The sequence below is a fragment of the Argopecten irradians genome, chromosome 16 (assembly GCF_041381155.1).
Source record: "Argopecten irradians isolate NY chromosome 16, Ai_NY, whole genome shotgun sequence".
In the NCBI taxonomy this organism is placed as follows: domain Eukaryota; kingdom Metazoa; phylum Mollusca; class Bivalvia; order Pectinida; family Pectinidae; genus Argopecten; species Argopecten irradians.
In genome coordinates this window covers 4,901,100-4,919,799 of record NC_091149.1, presented here as the reverse complement: position 1 = coordinate 4,919,799, position 18,700 = coordinate 4,901,100, and the positions used below count along the sequence as shown (strand labels likewise).

General features: G+C 34.7%; 1 protein-coding gene across 10 annotated transcripts in view; it reads right to left on the bottom strand.

Annotated features, from left to right (window-relative positions):
* Nucleotides 1-6,172: 6,172 nt before the first annotated feature.
* LOC138311067 (dentin sialophosphoprotein-like) overlaps nt 6,173-18,700 on the bottom strand; it is an 86,244-nt gene continuing 73,716 nt past the window's right edge. For all 10 annotated transcript variants that reach the window (XM_069252497.1, XM_069252500.1, XM_069252498.1 and 7 more), the window contains 5 exons: nt 14,994-15,103; nt 12,794-12,901; nt 9,460-12,303; nt 8,863-8,982; nt 6,173-8,377 (listed from right to left, as the gene is read on the bottom strand). In XM_069252497.1, the coding sequence (XP_069108598.1) occupies nt 8,156-8,377; nt 8,863-8,982; nt 9,460-12,303; nt 12,794-12,901; nt 14,994-15,103 (3,404 nt within the window). In that variant the 3' untranslated portion in view covers nt 6,173-8,155. The remainder of the gene's footprint in view (nt 8,378-8,862; nt 8,983-9,459; nt 12,304-12,793; nt 12,902-14,993; nt 15,104-18,700) is intronic.

Below are 18,700 nucleotides of genomic sequence, written 5' to 3'. Positions count from 1 at the left end.
TGGATGTCTGTATGTTTTGGGAGACTGCGGTATGTGTTGTCTCTCCATGTAATAATGAAATTCTTGCCTTTTCTATAGTGTTATCGTCAAGGCTCCATTGCCAAGCTTACCGTCTAAAGAAACAACCAAAACAGCACAGACTAGTCCCTTTATCATTGTTATATATAGAAATTATAGCTTGGATATTATCAGGATAAAGAAAAAAAAAGGATTTGAGAGAAAAATACTGCTACAAAGCTGAAATCAACTATAGTGAAGTTTAAAGAATTCTAAAGAGTCGATACCTACAATATTACTTTTGGTGTATGATTTTGAACATCTTATTATTTATTTGTCTGTGGTCCCTGTGTCTATCGGGATGGGGCGTCATATGAGCTGGTCTGCTTAACAATCGAGTGTGAGCCCTTCTACAAATGTGAGTCGTCCTGCTATCATTGCAAGCCCTACTATCATTTTAAAAAAGCTCTACTACCGTTGTAATAAGCCCTACAATATATGGTTGTAAGCCCTATACCACCATTGTGAGCACATGAACAACTTCAATGAAAATGTAAAACATATATACTTTCAGCCCATCCACCAAAACAATGTATGACAACGTCCATTTTCATTGAATTGACCCTTGTGATTGTAAGCCATATACTATAATTGAACGACCTTTATTACTATTATAAACCCAACTACCATTGTAAGCTTTATATTACCATTATAAGCCCTTTATATTACCATTATAAGCCCTTTATAAGCCCTTTATTTTACCATTATAAACCCAACTACCATTGTAAGCTTTATGTTACCATTATAAGCCCTTTATATTACCATTATAAGCCCTTTATACTACCATTATAAGCTTACTACCATTGTAAGCTTTATATTACCATTATAAGCCCTTTATATTACCATTATAAGCCCTTTATACTACCATTATAAGCCCTGTATACTACCATTATAAGCCTTTCTACCATTGTAAGCTTTATATTACCATTATAAGCCCTTTATATTACCATTATAAGCCCTGTATACTACCATTATAAGCCTTACTACCATTGTAAGCTTTATATTACCATTATAAGCCCTTTATACATGTATTACCATTATAAGCCATGCATACTACCATAATAAGCCTTACTACTATTGGAAGCCCTATATTACCAACTATATTCTTTCATACTTACACGTGTAATACTGGCTGGTCTAGGGCAATACATGTACATGAGCCTCGTGACGTCACGGCGTCAACACAATTTCTATTTCCTCGATAAAATTTTAACATTTTTTTCACAAACTTGACTGGTTTTACTATAAAAGATGCAAACAACGGAATTTCTGTTGAGAATATCACATAATTTGTCATGTATAAAAAATGATTTTCAGCTGTGGATTTCTTCGAATTTATTTCAAAATGGCGAGATATTATAGTTGTAAAGTTGCAATAAAACGTCGAGGTATGAAAGAAAAATACTCTTTCAAGCCTCGGGTTTTACTACATTTTGTGACCCTCCGGTAGAATATCCCTATCCTTCATATCCACATATGAAAGAGTCTTATATTACTATTGTATGCCTCACATGTATATCACTTCAAGTGGTCCCATCACACCACAGGGACCTTGCACCAATTTCTTACCAACAGTATTTATCTACTAGATACTATCATATAGATATAGAAAATACCGTTGGTTAGAAATCCGTGCCAGGTCCCTGTGCACCACACAGACACCACACAGTGTCATCAAAGACTGGAATGGAAAATGAAATAACAAAATATAGTTACAGTAAGCTTGTAGTGGAGTTTATCGATTGACGACAATCATGTTGGAACTTTAGAACCATAACTATGCTCAGGTCGTCCAACGTAATTAATCATGACATGTTTAAACTTTCAGGCTAATTTGTAATCGAAGTTATGAATTCTGAGTGACGTCATCATCAAGGGACCACGTGGCAATTAGCAGCAAACCAATTAGTTTAAGTAATGGGTACAGGGGTGTAGTCAGGGGTGAAACAATGTGGATGCAATGTTATTCCCTGCCGAGTCCCCTCCAAAGCAACTTATCCCGGAACAGTCCAAATAATCCGGGAAACCGGATCAAATTTCTACGACTCATGCAGCTTTTGATATATTTCATAATGAAGCAGTATATAAAATCCAAATAAAAACTGAAAATTAGGACTCCCGTCCCGGCATTTCTGGACACTATTAGTATTGTAGGTGTATTCAGAATATAATTAATTCGTGCTTTGGCGTAAACATTTGTAAATAAATAAATGTTGGTAACACAAGTATTGTACAAACAATATTTAACAACAGTGATGATAAATACAGTGATATTTTCAAAATAGTCTACACATTACACATCATACGACTGAATTTTGTCTATTCCTCAGACGCCCTCTCTGGTAGTCCGCTAAACCTACCTATATTATTGGGCCTTTTTAATTTTTTTGCCTAATATATAATCTATGTATTAGGCAAAAACAATTAAAAAAAACTCATAATATAGGCAGGTTTAGCCATAGGGACTTGTAATGTAGGTTGTCCTTTTATATAGTATATAGGCCTAGTACACATGTATACACAACAGACTTTCTCACAACCTACGTTACAAGTCCCTGTGGGTTTAGCAACTTCTCTGACTCATTCCACACCATTGCCCCTCTCTCCAGCTCACTCATGATCACTTCAGCATCAGCTATATATCGTATTTCAAGCTCACTCGTCAGCTCACTCACTCAGCTCACTGTCAGCTCGCCGTTGACTAGTCACTCACACTACGTATACAGACTCCCAAGATTTAAATGTAATACTAGCTGTATCAGCTTCCCAAAAGTGTCCTAGATGGGCTACGCAGAAGGTTTACCATTTGGTTGGAAAGAATATGGATATTAAACAATGATATGGTGATATTGTTTAGCAATTTCAAATCTTGGAAATGAAACCCCAACCCGCGAGGAATTCATCCTATCACGCGTTCTGTGTAGTGAAATCACGGTAGTAACACAAGTCACGTGCTTATACCTCATTCATGCCATTGGCCGAAATACGGAATTGTATTATGGGTAACTAGTGATCACATGATTGTGTGTTTACTCCCAATATAGTGATTTCTCTGACATGGTATTTCATATATATCATTTGGCCTTTTAACGGATATCTTTTTTATTTGTGATATATTTATCTGTTCTGAAACCTAAAGCAAATAAATATATATAAATTTAGAATTCTACGAATTTAGCCGGGAGTAGCCGATCTTCGCTGATCCTAGATTAGACGGTTAGATCCATTGAATTTGCCAATTCGCATTAATTATTTATAGATAAAGCGTGAAAGGACCAGCTTTATAACTCATTTCAGGCCATTATTCATAGTGAAACAGTACATATGTGCAAGTCAAAATGATATGCATGCAATATATAATAACATTTTGGAGTCTAAATATTTTTAAATAAATCAATTTTGCGAAAAAATGGCAAGCAAACTATCACTATATATGGAAGTAAACACTCAATCACGTGATCGCTAGTTACCCATAATACAATTTATATTTCGGCCAATGGCATGAATGAGGTATAAGCACGTGACTTGTCTTGCTACCTTTTAAGTACAATTAATAAAAAAGATGCAAATATATGGACAATAAGGGCAACACCTTAGACAGCATTAGGGAGGAACTTAGGGATTTGGGAAATAACGATAACACTCTAAATCACCCCTTCGCAATGCAGGAATACCTCAAAGCTCTTATTTCTAAGAAAAGTTATACCATTATGAAACATTGTAAGAATAACGCTAATGAAATCATATTAGATCTGTAAAACACCATTCTAAAATCGGGTACCTACCCACATTCCTGGGACAGTGCTATCGTTTTTTCAATACATACATGTAAGTTATATAAAGATACATGTAAGCAAGATCCAGCATCCTATAGACCCACAGCCTTAATCCCCCTCCCATATGTAGATTAAAACAATACATGTACCTATTAAGAAAGCGGGTTTAGAAACAATAGGTCTACACTAGACTCGCTCATTAGGCTCACGTCAGAAGTTAAAGTCTCGCTAAGTAAAACCCATCATGCTATAGCGGTATTTCTAGACTTAGAGAAAGCTTATGATTTAGTCTGGCATGAAGGACTTCTATTGTTGAGATTTGTTTGAGAATGTTCGGCTAAATTGTTGGTAAATGCATTTAGTTTGTTAGTTTCAGGTTTTGAAGAAGGCTATTTTGACAAGATAGTATTGTATGCCCCATTTTCACGTAATTTTCTTGTCATTTCAAAAGCATTTTTTGAAGCGAGACCTAATCTTTCCAGCGACTACTTTGTAACCGACTTTATTGATGAGCAAGCCTTCCTCTAGTCCGCTCTTACTGCCTATATATTAGTTGTTTTTTTAATTTGCCAATATATTAGACAAATTTAAACATGGAGTCCATTATCCATTATCCCCCGCGCCCCGCAATTGGTATACAAACTAAAATATATGTCAAAGTAACAATTATTCAATCATAATGTATGCGAATATTGTAAAACTGAAAAAAAAGTACAAGGAGCCGCAAAGCGTGGCATCATCCCCCGCGCCCCGCAGTTGGTATAAAAACCCATATTCAAGTAGAACCTTAAATGGTTGCAAAACTGAAAAAATAATAATAACAGCAGGTAACAAAAAGAAACTGTAATTTGGTATTTTTGACTAATTTCCATGGTAACAGAAGAAAAAAAAAATCCAAAAATTGAAGGCCCGCAACAGCAAAAGGCAGACAAGGCTACAGTGTACTCTTTTGATATAATCAGAAAGATTCATGGAGCTACGTACGTTGATCGGTTTTAGAGTTATAGTCCGGAAACAAAAGGGAAAAAAATTGGTATTTTTGACTAAGTTTCCCCGGTAACGGAAAAAAAATTCTCAAAATAGAAGGTTCACGATAGCAAAAACCACAATCAGGGCACTTGTAAATGTCTGTATATATTCTGAAAGTTTCATGGAGCTGCGTTGAATGGTTTTTGAGCTATAGCCCAGAAAATAATCTCGGACGGAGCCCAAAACAATATCCCCCGCAAACGCGTTCCGCGGACGAGCATTCCCCTTCAAATTTTAAAGTTGTTGTAATTTTTTAATACCATTGCTGGTTTGAACAAGGACGTATATGAGAAGGATAAGTCACACTGGGTTTTGGGGGGGAGTACAACGTAGGAGCTTTTGTGTTTGTGCACTGACCGTGACGTTGGGCGACGACCGTTTTCCTTTGATATCTGCCGGCGCAGCCTTTGATGTAGCTTGCGGATACGAGGGTTACCGTCTCACTTTTTGAAGCGGGGCCGTCATTTCATGAGCTGTCGTACTTTTTAACGAAATTTTAAGACATATTTCCTAAATTTTCCGTCCTTAAAGCAAGTAATAAACGTTGTAAAATTTAATAAACTTTACATTGGTGTTTCGTTTGACTTGATAAGACAAGTATTTGTTGAGAAAAACGGTTTTTATTCCCGGTTCATAGGCGTCTCGTGTGGTGTTTAGTAGTGTAAAGAGACAGTCACGAATCCTTCTCACTTATAAATCCTTGGTTTGAACAGAATTATATTTAAATCTCTGGTTTGAATGAAGAAGAATGGCAGTTATCATAAAAGAAAACGAGTTTTGATATAAAGAATACTCAAGATATTAAGCCTAAATCTAAAAAAATACTTGATACATTTTTTTATTTGAAAACCTTTTAAGAATTGATATCCTTCCATGTAATTTAATTACTATCTAAATCTCTGATGAAAGTCTACATTTTCATTTCTGAAGAGGCTAAGGGAAATAACTCTAATAGTCAAGAATGTTGAAGGGGAGGTAACTCTTTCAATCTTAATAAGAAATGGGTTGCTGGCCATGCTTTGCCATTAATTTGGTACTTCAAGAAATAGCTGCATTTCGATTTCTATTGATTAGATGTCCATTTTTGTTTCATGTTTTATTTGAAAATGACTCTTGGAACATATTTGTAGCAAGCTAAAATAGTTTAAATGTATGTACAATGCACTTTGATTTCTGTATACAAGGCATCCATTAACCCGCGACCTCGGGTCATTGACACAGCAAAATTTATTTTGATGCACGATCTTTGCTTGCCGTGCGTCAATTTGACAGTTTATAGTTATTTTTTTTTAACAACAAACACCAACATATAGATTTGAATTTTCCTTTATTATAGAAATTCAAATATGGCAGAAATTGACATACAAAAATAAATATAAAATAACAATATACTTTTACTACAAAACAAATATAACTCTCTCATCCCTTGGTATCTGAATGGACCGAACGATATGAATCTATGGTTGGATCCATTATGTAAATGTAGGTGAGATCCAGTGTGTTAAAGGCACAGATTTTATGAATTACAAAGTCTAGATTACAGAATATTTATAGATCCTGTTAACACATCAGCACCATTTATTTTATAATTGTATGATATTACCATTTATACACATTATTCTGTGTAACTAGTACTAGATTAAAGTACAGACCAGTAAGGATTTTATAAGAAAAACAAAAAGGAAAATATCCATTTTCTCACTGAATATAAAATAGATAGAGAAATATTAAAGGAAAATATCTATTTTATAATTGAGTATAAAATTTCTTATCACATATAACAATCTTCATATTTTTTATACTAATCAAGAAATGTGTATTTCACTTTTTCGTTAATATGATATCCGAATATAAACTAGAGTTGAAAATTAAAATAAAATTAAACTCAGACATAGCATAATTGATAACATTTCAACTTAACATAGTGTACTTATAAAATGTTTTCATTCAAACCTGAAAACACTTTTGAACTCCGATTCTAAAACTGGATCAGTTCATTATGAAATCATAGGGGGGAACAAATAAAATAATATCAATAACATTTCTGTCTCTCTAACTGCCATTTTCTTGATTTGAAAGTCTTCTGGATGCTATAATCTTATAATGTATCAACTCAATTGCTGATGAATTTTGACAATTTCCAAAGTTTTACATATATTATTGAAAAAGTTTATCTAAATATGATAAAGCTATATAGTTTATTTATTAAATATAAATCTCCAACATTCTATGGTTTATTTTATAATTACCTCCCTTGTCACAAAAATGACACAATAACAGAAAATATTTTCTGAAGGAATAAAAATTTGATTTGAACCAAGTAAATACATCTTTAATAGAAATAAAATTTAGAATTTAACCCGAATAAAATACTATGTCTATCAACTAAGAATTTGACACTGTATTGCCAACATTGTGTATATATGCGTAACACATAATTTGATAATTGTAAAAGATTCAATAACATCCCCTTGGGAAAACTGTAAATGTATACATTTTAGAAGTAATCTTATTTTACATGTTTTCAATGTACCATATAATAATATGACTCTGAGTTTGCCATACTGTTACTTACATTGTAATTACCGTATAATGGTCCTATTATTTTATAATCTTTCTTTATGAAATAGAAACACATGCTACAAATGCTTGCTGTATGTATTTGAATATTCTGGTCTATTATATATATTTTTTTGTCAGTAAATATGCCTCTTTTTTCTAATAAGATTTTTCATAATTGCTTTACATAGACATTCACTCCAGTACACACTCTTTTCTCACATTCATTGAGAATAAGTATTGCCAACAAATATCTCTGCAAAATTCACTCGTTTAAGACATACGAGGTAGAATGACCCCTTATAACAAATCTAAATCAGATCTGACATCCTTATTGCTAAAATTTCTTCTTCGGTGGATACTTTAAAGAATATTGCTAATACATATTTATACATTATAAAATATCATAGACGTCCTTTGGGCAAGACAGTGCCACAAAATTCCATCAAACCTCACACAATTTCATCCTTGCCGAGTCCACAAGAGAACCTCTCAATAAATTCATTCTCACCAATTCCAATAAGGAATCTTACAAGATAAATTCATCTTCACAGAGTCCACTAAGGAATCTCGCACAATAAACTCATCCTCACTGACTCAACTTACAAATCTCACACGATAAATTTATCTTCACCAATCCCACTTACAAATCTCACACAATAAACTCGTCCTCACTGATCCCACTTACAAATCTCACACGATAAATTTATCTTCACCAATCCCACTTACAAATCTCACACAATAAACTCGTCCTCACTGAGTCCACTAACTAACGAGTCACTAGGGTAACAATTGCCATTGATTTCTTGGGTACCGTTGACAGCCTCACTTTCAGGTTTCCATGGTAACATGGCGTTAAGTTCTCTGATTGCACGTTCCTTTCGTTTGAGTTCCTGTTTCATCGACTCCAACTGTTTCTTTAGGTTTTCCACCTCAGATTGAGATTCTTTCTGATTCTAGAAATAACAGAGATATCAAAATAATTTGGATTTAAAAGCTAAACATCTGGTTGTAATAATTTTGCCATTTTATCAGTCTTTCTTTTATTTTTAACTGAGAGCATATAACTCTATGAGCAGATAACTCCATCCAAGGGCAGATAACTCTATCTAAGGACAGATAACTCCATCCAAGGGCAGATAACTCTATCTAAGTGCAAATAACTCTATCTAAGAGCAGAAAACTCTATCTAAGAGCAGATAACTCTATTTAAGGGCAGACAACACATGGAAGAGCAGATAACTCTATCTAAAGCAGATAACTCTATCTTGGAGCAGATAACTCTATTTAAGGACAGATAACTCAATCTAAGGACACATAACTCCATTGAAGGACAGATAACTCTCTAAGAGCAAATACCTCTATTCAAAAACAAATATCTCTATCTAAGAGTAGATAACTCTATTTAAGGGCAGATAACTCAAAAAGTCTCCATCAATACCTTTGGGGAAGATGTAGATGACCTTGCCCTTGCTACAGTGAACACAAACTCTTCTGGTCCTTCCTGTATCCGAGCTTTGATCCCAGACACTGAATCTGCCATTACTAGATTCTCATTCACCTGTAAAAGATAATTTCTCAAATTTTAAACATGTCCAATAAACCATGAACAGTGTATCAAATTTGTTAAATCAGATGTCTTGAAATCTAGTAAGTATGCAGTTGTAGATATAAATAAATATATATTTAAATTTGATTAATGAAGTGAAAATTTAATTATTGCCTTTGAGTATTTGTCATTATGATAAACACTAACGTTAAAAGTGAGAAGGTGGTCGATGTACTAAAGGTAAAAAGGTGAAATATCGACCCAATATTATATAAGGCACAGTATTGAGTAGTATTTTCAGAATTCTAAACATTAAAGTGCCTTTTGTTTTCATTTTAACTAGTATTGAGTAAATTTTCCACTTAAAAATTACATTAAACTGAAAGTTTTCAGATTATTTGAAGCTTTCACTTGATTTTTCCACTTGAGAATGCAAAGTTGGATTTGCAAAAATTATAGCAAAATTTGATTTGTCTCTGCTTTACATACCTCCACGATTATGTCCCCTTTTTGGAGCTCTCCAACATCGCAGTACTGACTGAGTTGTCTGGAGACATCAGCTACCGTTACCATGGTGAAGGAAACGTTACTGGAAGGAATTTTCACAGGTTTGAATGCACTGCCTGGTCCGCCCAACTGTGCATATTTCCCCTGAGGTGAAACAGGAAGAGAGTTGTCTTTCTTTGGCAATTTGCGTAGCACGGGTAAAGCGACAGAGCACTCACATAGTCTCATGTTATTGAACAACACTGATTTGTCTTCAATCGTAAAACGAACAGATGCCAGCTCATGTGACAAAAGAATCTGGAACAAACATGGTGTATTGCAGTTTTGACTGTCTTCTTCCGATTTAGTGTTGAATTTGAAGTTGCCAGGCAACGTACTGTACTGTGATGTGTTTGAATGAGAAACGTTCGCTTTCATTGGTCGAGTCACAGTTGAGTGACCTGGTTGGCTTGTAGATGGATTATACTGTGAACGAGTGTGTTTCAAGTTCAAGGTCAATGCGTTTACTGGATAATCTAAAATCCTTGGCGGTTCACCACGAGGTGACCTTTGGTCAGATCGAGGCGACCTTTGCCTTTCTGACCTGGGTGACCTTGGACGATCTGACCTTGGTGATCTTGACCTATAGTCTACAACAGTTTCTTTGACCTGACCTGTGGGCTGCTCTCTGTTCCTGATGAACGGATTTCCCCCTTGTTGGCTGGGACGATTTTGAGAGTCAATATTATTCTGAATTGTTTTAAAATGTCCATGATAAGCACCAGTACTGCTAGAGGTAGGAGGTATCATTTTGGAGCCGACATTATTCCATGCAGGCACAGCCTTAGCCTGATTGGGTGGCGACGTCATAGAATTATACACTTTTTGTGCAGGAGATATCCGTCGATTCGCTGGAGAATTCGCAGAACTTGGACCTCTTTGCACCTGTGACATGTGACGATTCGTTGGTGAACTGACAGAGTTATGTCCCCTTTGGGCAGGTGAAAAATGGCGATTTGTTGGTGAAGTTACAGAATGATGTCCCCTTTGCACTGGAGACACATGACGATTTGTCGGTGAACCAACAGAGTTATGTCCCCTTACGGCAGGTGACGGATGTTGATTACTTGGCGATACAACATAATTTTGTCCGTTGTTATTTTGATATCCCTGCCTCTGTGTTGGTGACACCACAGATTTATGCCCCCTTTGTGGTGAAGAGTTACGTCCCCTTGGTTGGCTGTGTGAGTTGTCTGCCCTTGGTACCCTATTCACGGGTACAGCACTATAAACAGACAAGTTGCCCATGGCGGCTGGTGGACTACCTGCACCGTACGACACTGGCCTGACCCCGGGGTCAATGTCACCATTTGATACTGACCTCATCACTGAAGAATGTCTCCTATTTGGCTCCAAACTCTTTGTGCTTAACTTGCTGTCACTATTGTTTGAGTTTGGAAATCCAGGAGCATTGACTTTGGTGGGACTACTGGTCGCATTAGGTGGACTGAAGGGCGAGTTAAAGTCCACGGGCTCCCGTTGACTCGTCGAGTCACGCCGGTGACTCCCTCCGTACCCCTTCCCATTTGTATACAAACTCTGGGCGAATTTTTGTAAACTTTTAGAATACGATGACGAAGAATACACATCGTTTTCAGGATCGTTTGTAGAATATCCTGAATCGGCCGTACTGCTGACTGAAGTCACAGTTGTAACCCCTGATTCACCACGAACACTAGATGGCATCGTCGCGTAATTCCCAGCTTCGAAATCTGATGTGTCTAACGTATTGTCGGACTTCTCCACTGGAGCCGAGGCCCTATGTTCCGATATATTCTCCAATTTGCCATTTTGACTTTCTTTCGAGTGTGAAGACTTTGATGAAGTATCAGACGATTGCGAGTCTAGAAGATCCGACACTTCGCGGTCTGACGGTGTTCCACTGACACGTTTTGATTGGTCGCTAGTCGACTGTGGTGTATTGACAGACTGTCGTGATGAAGACCCGCTCATACTACTGTGGACATTGATTCGCTGTCGCACCATTTCTGTGTAATGTTTCTTCTTTTCCGACACATCACTCCCTCTCGGAACGACAGGAAGTGAACGGCGTGGCTTCGCCGGAGCCACAGGACTATTCACATTAGTTTCACTTTTACTCACAACTGATTCCTTCTTTGCTGTAGCTTCCCTGGAATCTTTTTTAGATTCCATTTTAGACTTCACTAATTTATTTTTAATATCCTCCGGTGTTTTGCTGGTATCCTTTGGTAGTGTAAGGGACATTTTTTCACCAGCCACATGCTGCGAACTTTCATATTTTCGCTGTCCCACAAGAGACAAGGTCAAACCCGTTGTCAAGTCTCCAAGACTATGTGACCTTGACACTTGTTCTGACACTGGCTCTTCCTCCTTGATATCAGCCTCCCTCCGAACCGGCTTATACAATTCATCACTTTTCAACGCACGGTTTTCTTTTGTCTCTTTCTCAAACATCCGCGACGGTTTCGAATGTGAATAAATATCATTATGACTACTGTACATTCTATTTCCATTGGACAATTTCTTATTATTGTTTATCTCCCTTCCACCGTAATTATGTATCCTGTAATTTGATTGGCCGTCCCTCTGTCTGTACTGTGACTGTGAATGAGACAGAGTACTTGATTGGTAGGATCGTTCAGACATGACCTCTGACCTCCAGTCGTCGATATCCTCCCTCCAATGATTTTCCTTGTCTGATGAACTGGTCGACAAGTTATTGTTGGAGTGGTCAGTTAAACTGTTGGATAGACTTGAAACGCCCTCTGGTGGCAACTGTTGAAGATCGGACTGTTTTCTCCGCATCTGTAAGAAGAAAAAATTCAGAATAAACTTTTAGTTACCAATAGTGTTGGTTTGGTTTGATTAGTTCTACGTCCTATTAACAGCCATATCGAGTCATGTAAGATCGTGCAAGGTTTAATGATGGAGGAATCTGGAGTACCCAGAGAAAAACCACTGACCAGCAGTCAGTACATATAGCTATTGGACCACAAAATGAAGGCAATTGTGCATAATTCAATGTGATTTTATCAAATAATCTAGAAATACTCTGTTCTTGTCAGTATGTTTATCAAATTAAGCATAATTTAAAAATTCAACAAACAAAATTGCTGAGCTCTGCATGATGATCTTTTTATGAAATGATATGATTAAAATTAAAGGAAATATCTGTTATTCATACAGTAACTGTATTCTATTTGTTCAATTGTTAATTAATACTAATTGTCTTGGTTAAGATGTGATTACCCGGTATTTAGAAAGTGACCTTTCACCTATAAACTTAAGACCTTACCCTATATTTTGCGTGTCGTCGTCCGTCGCCATGGAAAGTGCCATCCAATTGTTTGTATAAATTGGAGTCGGACACGCTCAGATTGGCCCAGCTCTGTGACTTCAGCATCTGTATAGAAAATTAAAAAATTAATTATCTTTCTAATTACATTGTAACAATGATCTTTATATTGCATAATTAAAGATGCTCCACCGCCGACAGAGCATAAATGATATTCATCATTTGAACAATAATTGGTGTTTAATCGTGTATATATATGTCTAATTAACACAAAAAAATAATACAAAATAATTAATTTTGCCTTTGGTGCATGCGCAATCAGTACTTCATTCCATATAGGACATTTTGCCACGGATTTTTTTCGGGATGCAATTAATTATTTTTCATACTTTTAACTTGAAGTAAAATTAGAAGCTCAAACTTTTCAATGATGGTAATGGTGTAAAGTAAGTATTTTTTGTAACTAAAGAAAAATATTAAATCGTCTGCTCCTGTTTTTGATAGTGAAAAAATACCATTTGTCAGCGGTGGAGCATCTTTAAGTGATTGCATGTCAACACATTCAATATAAAGAATATTCTACTTTTTTATGTATTGTTAATTTGAATATAAAAGTTATTGTTAGATCCTAATATTCAGATAAAAGCAATACAAGCAAAAAATCATCACATCATTATTTTAAGACAAATACCATATTTGACCAAAAAAGCACCAAGGAGCTGCATTTAATTCATGAAAGGTGAAATTGGGGCTTCAAAAAGTGAAGAGACGGTACTTATTGGATCGAATATGGTTATTGAATTTCAAAATTTATCTACTCAAAATATATTTCAATCTTGTTCCATGCACATAAATCCAAGTGTATAATATCCAATTGATTATCATATCTTAATTACGTAATCACAATTACATTATCTGTATATTGATTTATTATTTGACAAAGCAAACAAATCAGGAAAACACATAAATAAGTGTATAAACTAATTTGTTCAAAACTTTAGCAAAACTTTCAAGTGTCCAAAACTCTTGCCCTGGTTAGTATGATCTAGTCCATAGTCTTTGTTTATATACACCCACCAACCACAAGGAAAAATCTCAGGACATTATGACAATTAATAATGTTCATTTCAATATACAATATGTACATGAAGTGGTGCCTAAAATGAACATTCCATTGATTTTTCCCCTGATGAATACTTTTCAATAACAAACACTATTTCAGGTCCATATTTTTCTTACATTCAACTTGTATAACTAAACAATTGATCGTATAACTAAACAATTGATCAGGCACCATTTCCTTTTGACATAAGTCTGCGCTTTTGTTTCAAGAAATCAGAGCCAGGTGTTGTCTTTATAAACAAGAAGATTGATTTTACCTTCTTCCTGAACATCTTGTAAAATTCCATCGAAACACACCGATAAAAAATATCAAAGGCACAAGAATCACCATGATCTACAGATACTACTTGAGAAAGCCAGCCAGTATATGACCAACGTCTACTAAAATTCTAAATTATATTACTCCTGGAATAATTAGGTTAATTAGTACTCAGACAGTTCTTAACATAATTAGAAGATATCTCTCTGCTATATTGATTAAATTAATTGTCTAACACCTGAAGGACAAGATAACGTGATAATTGCACCACTTGACTGACCAATTATATAATGCCCTGAGGGTAAATCATTTTACTAATTACTACTCTATTCCTTATGGTTTACCAGAAGAAAGTCTATAAACTAGATTTTGTTTAAGATTTGACCCATCAACAACAAAATTCATTTATAATTAGGGCTAATATATACTAGAAACAGCAAGTTAAGTATGGTAAATAATTTTTATTTCAACTGACCAGGGTTTATTGGGTTTTACTAATTTAATGTCCTATTAACAGCCATGGGTTATGTAAGGATGTGCCAGGCTTGTTTATGGAGAAAAGCCAGAGTACCCGGAGAAAAACCACTGTCCAGTGTCAGTACCTTGCAACTGCCCCACATGTGATTCAAACTTGTGATATCTTAACCACTTGGCCACCAAAGCCCCATCCAACTGACCAAATATGACCTGATAAAGATTTGATTATAATCAAGGAGTCTTGTTACATAAACTTAACCTGTCTATTTAACACCTAAATTGTCTTGTCGTTAGTACTTCCTTTCTAATTAACACCTTAATTATTTTGTCGTTAGTACTTACCTGTCTAGCACCTGTCTTTGGTTTCTTTATTAACATCAAACATTTATTGTTAGCATCCTTCTTCTCCAACTCATTCAGAACCACATCGTCGTCTCGTAGAAAGGAATGAACTGAATAACAAAAGATGACATTTTTATCTCAAATTACCTACTACTTTCAAACACATTGTAGCTTGATTAACATGCCTGCAACAATAAAACTTGTGCCTGAATGAAAGTCAGAGAATGCAGAGAAAAAACATTAATAGGTGTGAAATATTAATCAAATTAATCACACATGCATGGATATACTACAAAACTTGAAATCTACTTAAGTACAAGTTATTTATAACATTCAAAAGTGTGAAAAGTCACAAGTTCACATTATTATGATAAGATGAATGGATATAGAATTGCTTTAAAATTAAATAAAAAATTATACAATTTTAAAATAATTTTGCTTCCAAAATGCACTATAAAAAGAAACAAAATAAATCATAGAAAAATCATGCAAGATAAATAAAACTGCATACACATATTTCTTTCTATTGAATTGATCTCTAAATTATAAATAATTCTATTGGAGATTAAATACAAGCAAGATATTAGTGAACAAACTTGCTAAGTTCATCTTTAACATGAATAATGTTCAACTCAAATTTAATTTTTTTCTAACACAAAAATTCTTATTGAAGATAAAAATTAATTTACAAACTTACAAATTTCATCTTCAATATGAAGAATATTCAATTTAAGTTCCAGAATTTTTTTCCAGCACATATTCTCCATACTGTAGATATATATGATCAGTCGTGTGTTTGGTGGGTGTTCGAGTATATCAAGTCTATCGGTGTACGTTTGAGTATACGACTATCACAGATCCATCGACAGATAAACTACCCGATATATCTTTTGGAACACGAGCCAACAATGTAACAGCTGGAGAAATATGGGGGTAGGGTGGGGACTGTAAAAAATTCCGACAATTTAAATCAACATAAAAGATTTACAACCGGAAAAAAGGTGAAAGATTTATAAACTTCACTGTCAAAACTACAAAAACATATCCTGATATGTAAATAGATGTTAAATGTTCTTTTTATTTTACTTAAAAAGTTTTTTAAATTTTGGAATTTTTTTCTTCAATATTTAATTTAAATGAAATGCCTATGCAAGTGCCCCTTTTGTTGAATTACAAAAACAAATTCAAAGTTCTTGTATCTATGAGACAAAGGAGAACTTCGGTAGGTCAGCTATTGAAAACAGTCTTAAGATAACGTGCTAACTCTAGTGTTATATAACAAATAACATGGAAGCAGCCGGGTGGCCAAAATTGACAGATATGTCACCAAACAAAGCTGGCCCCTTTGACAGATTTTAATCAAATAGACTTTCTTTCAATGCTAATCCGGCCCCAATCAAGGATGATAGTTGTAAAACAAACATTTCAATTCATCACCCGACAGATTTAGAATTATTAAAAAAATAATGTCTGTCGTTTGTTTAAAATATTTGCATTGGCAGGATTCCACGATTAAGACAATTTTATTCCTACATTATGAGGTAGTGTGTTTATAATTTGCCCCCATAGGTGTTAAGGTTCAATTTAATTTACCACAGCAAAGGAACTTAAAACAAATACTGAAGACTATGTAGTTTTTAATACCACGATATTATAATATACACCCCGACTGGCAGAGCGATCGAAACGCCTGAGAAGCATTTGCACAGCGTGATACCGTCATGTATAACTTCACACGATTTGCTCAACACACGAAATACTCAACACAATATATCAAATTGTTTCCAATTCCTTTGTCTACGTTAAATAATCTCAGTATCAAATTTCTATATTTTAGAGATTTATTAATAGTTAATTAGATATACTTTATTGCGCGACACACATATATATGCCATATGTGACCGCAATATGCGGGAACGCAATGTCATATAATCACGATTAATACGACATGTTTTTTCTGATAACATTTACCCAGTTTGGAATTCATTTAAAAGACCACATGCTCCGAGTTATCACAATTTGAATATATCAGACGAAAAATCTTCAAATCTGTACTCTACCGATTTATTTACTAAATATCTTGTTATTTCCTATATAAGATTAAATACAAATGGAGCTATCATATGTTTACTTCTCAGGTTTAAATAGACAGCACAAACTTTGCAAAATTCTTATCTGATCACAAACCTGTACAGAATATAGAACCATTGAAACAATTCTACACGTTAAAGGATAAAATAAGCAATACATTTATCATTTTCAATAACTTGTCTGTCTTCATGAATTGAATCATGTCAGGTTATGAACAGACACATTGTTTTATTGAGATAAAGATTTAAATATGAAATTTTGTCTCATGGAATTATATATATTTACGTGTATATATGTTTCAAGTGCGTGGGAAATGACGGTATGTGAACTTATGACAGCTTGTTTTTGTGTACAAAATATGACCTGTTATTAGAAGTTAATGAACTGAATAAACTAGACTTGCTCAAGTTTCTGTATTGATTCATTTATAACCTATTCCTCTGACACATTGACAGGACATTGGACAGACATTTTCTTGATTATTTCAGGTATTTATGCACCAATAATTTATTTCAATTTCTCAACAGCACATTGATAAGAGGCCAACGTGTGGTAGCTGGTGGCTAGCTAGTATAATGTGTCCCAAGAGCTTCAATCTGCTTGATATTTTGGCAGTTATGCTTCAGTAAGGTTGAGGAGAGATATTCCACTATCACATGGAGACACAACAAGTATATACTGCAGCCTCCCAAAATTTCCTCTGTAGAAAGTATACTTATGGTGTTCCATTCTATGACAACTAGCTCTGCATCAGAGAATAGCTATACTTCAAAACCTATGTGAAGGATTTTCATTGTAGTGACTGTTAATGTCAGTGGTTTTTCTCTGGAAACTCCAACTTTTCTTTACCTACTTAACAGGGTCCTGATTTTTCGGAAGATAGTACCTAATTAGTCAAAAACTGAAGATTCAACATTGCATAACTATGTAATTTTTTTTGGACTTCAGTCAGTTTTTGAGTTAAGTTTGCTTTGAGAAATCAGGGCCTGACAGTATATGTTATGACCTTGACTGTATTTAGAAGTGAGAAAATACACAAACCAAACGAAAAGTAAACTTATAGAACACATGCATCAAAGCTATCCTATATAAATCCGATCAGCTTTTGGTATATGGATGTCAGACAAAATAAAGTTAAACTTCACAGAATTGTAAATGAGAGTCAAACCTTATCTCCCTAAACAACCTATAAGGGCCTTGTCTTGTGTCACCCAGAACATTTCTGAAGTGTCATTATATTACCCTAGAATGTAACCATAGCAACATGACTGAGCTTCAGGATTTCAGTTTGCCACCACAACAAAAACAAGTGGTTGAAACTCAACTGAATTTTACATTTGAATGTTAGCCTTATATGCTAAAGACAAGTTACCTTATTAATGTTCAACATTGCATTATTCATTTTTCAGTCGTGTATTGATAAATAAGCTATATTTTCAAATTTTGCTTTACATTTTTCAAAGGATAGAAGAAATTTTGAATGCTCAATACTGGATTTGATAATTTTGTTGTGGCATCCAAGTGAAAATTTTGTTATTTCAATGTAGAGTCTATGTGAAAATTTGATATTTTTGTAGTAAAATCTTATATAACATCTATAAAAACTTGATGCACTA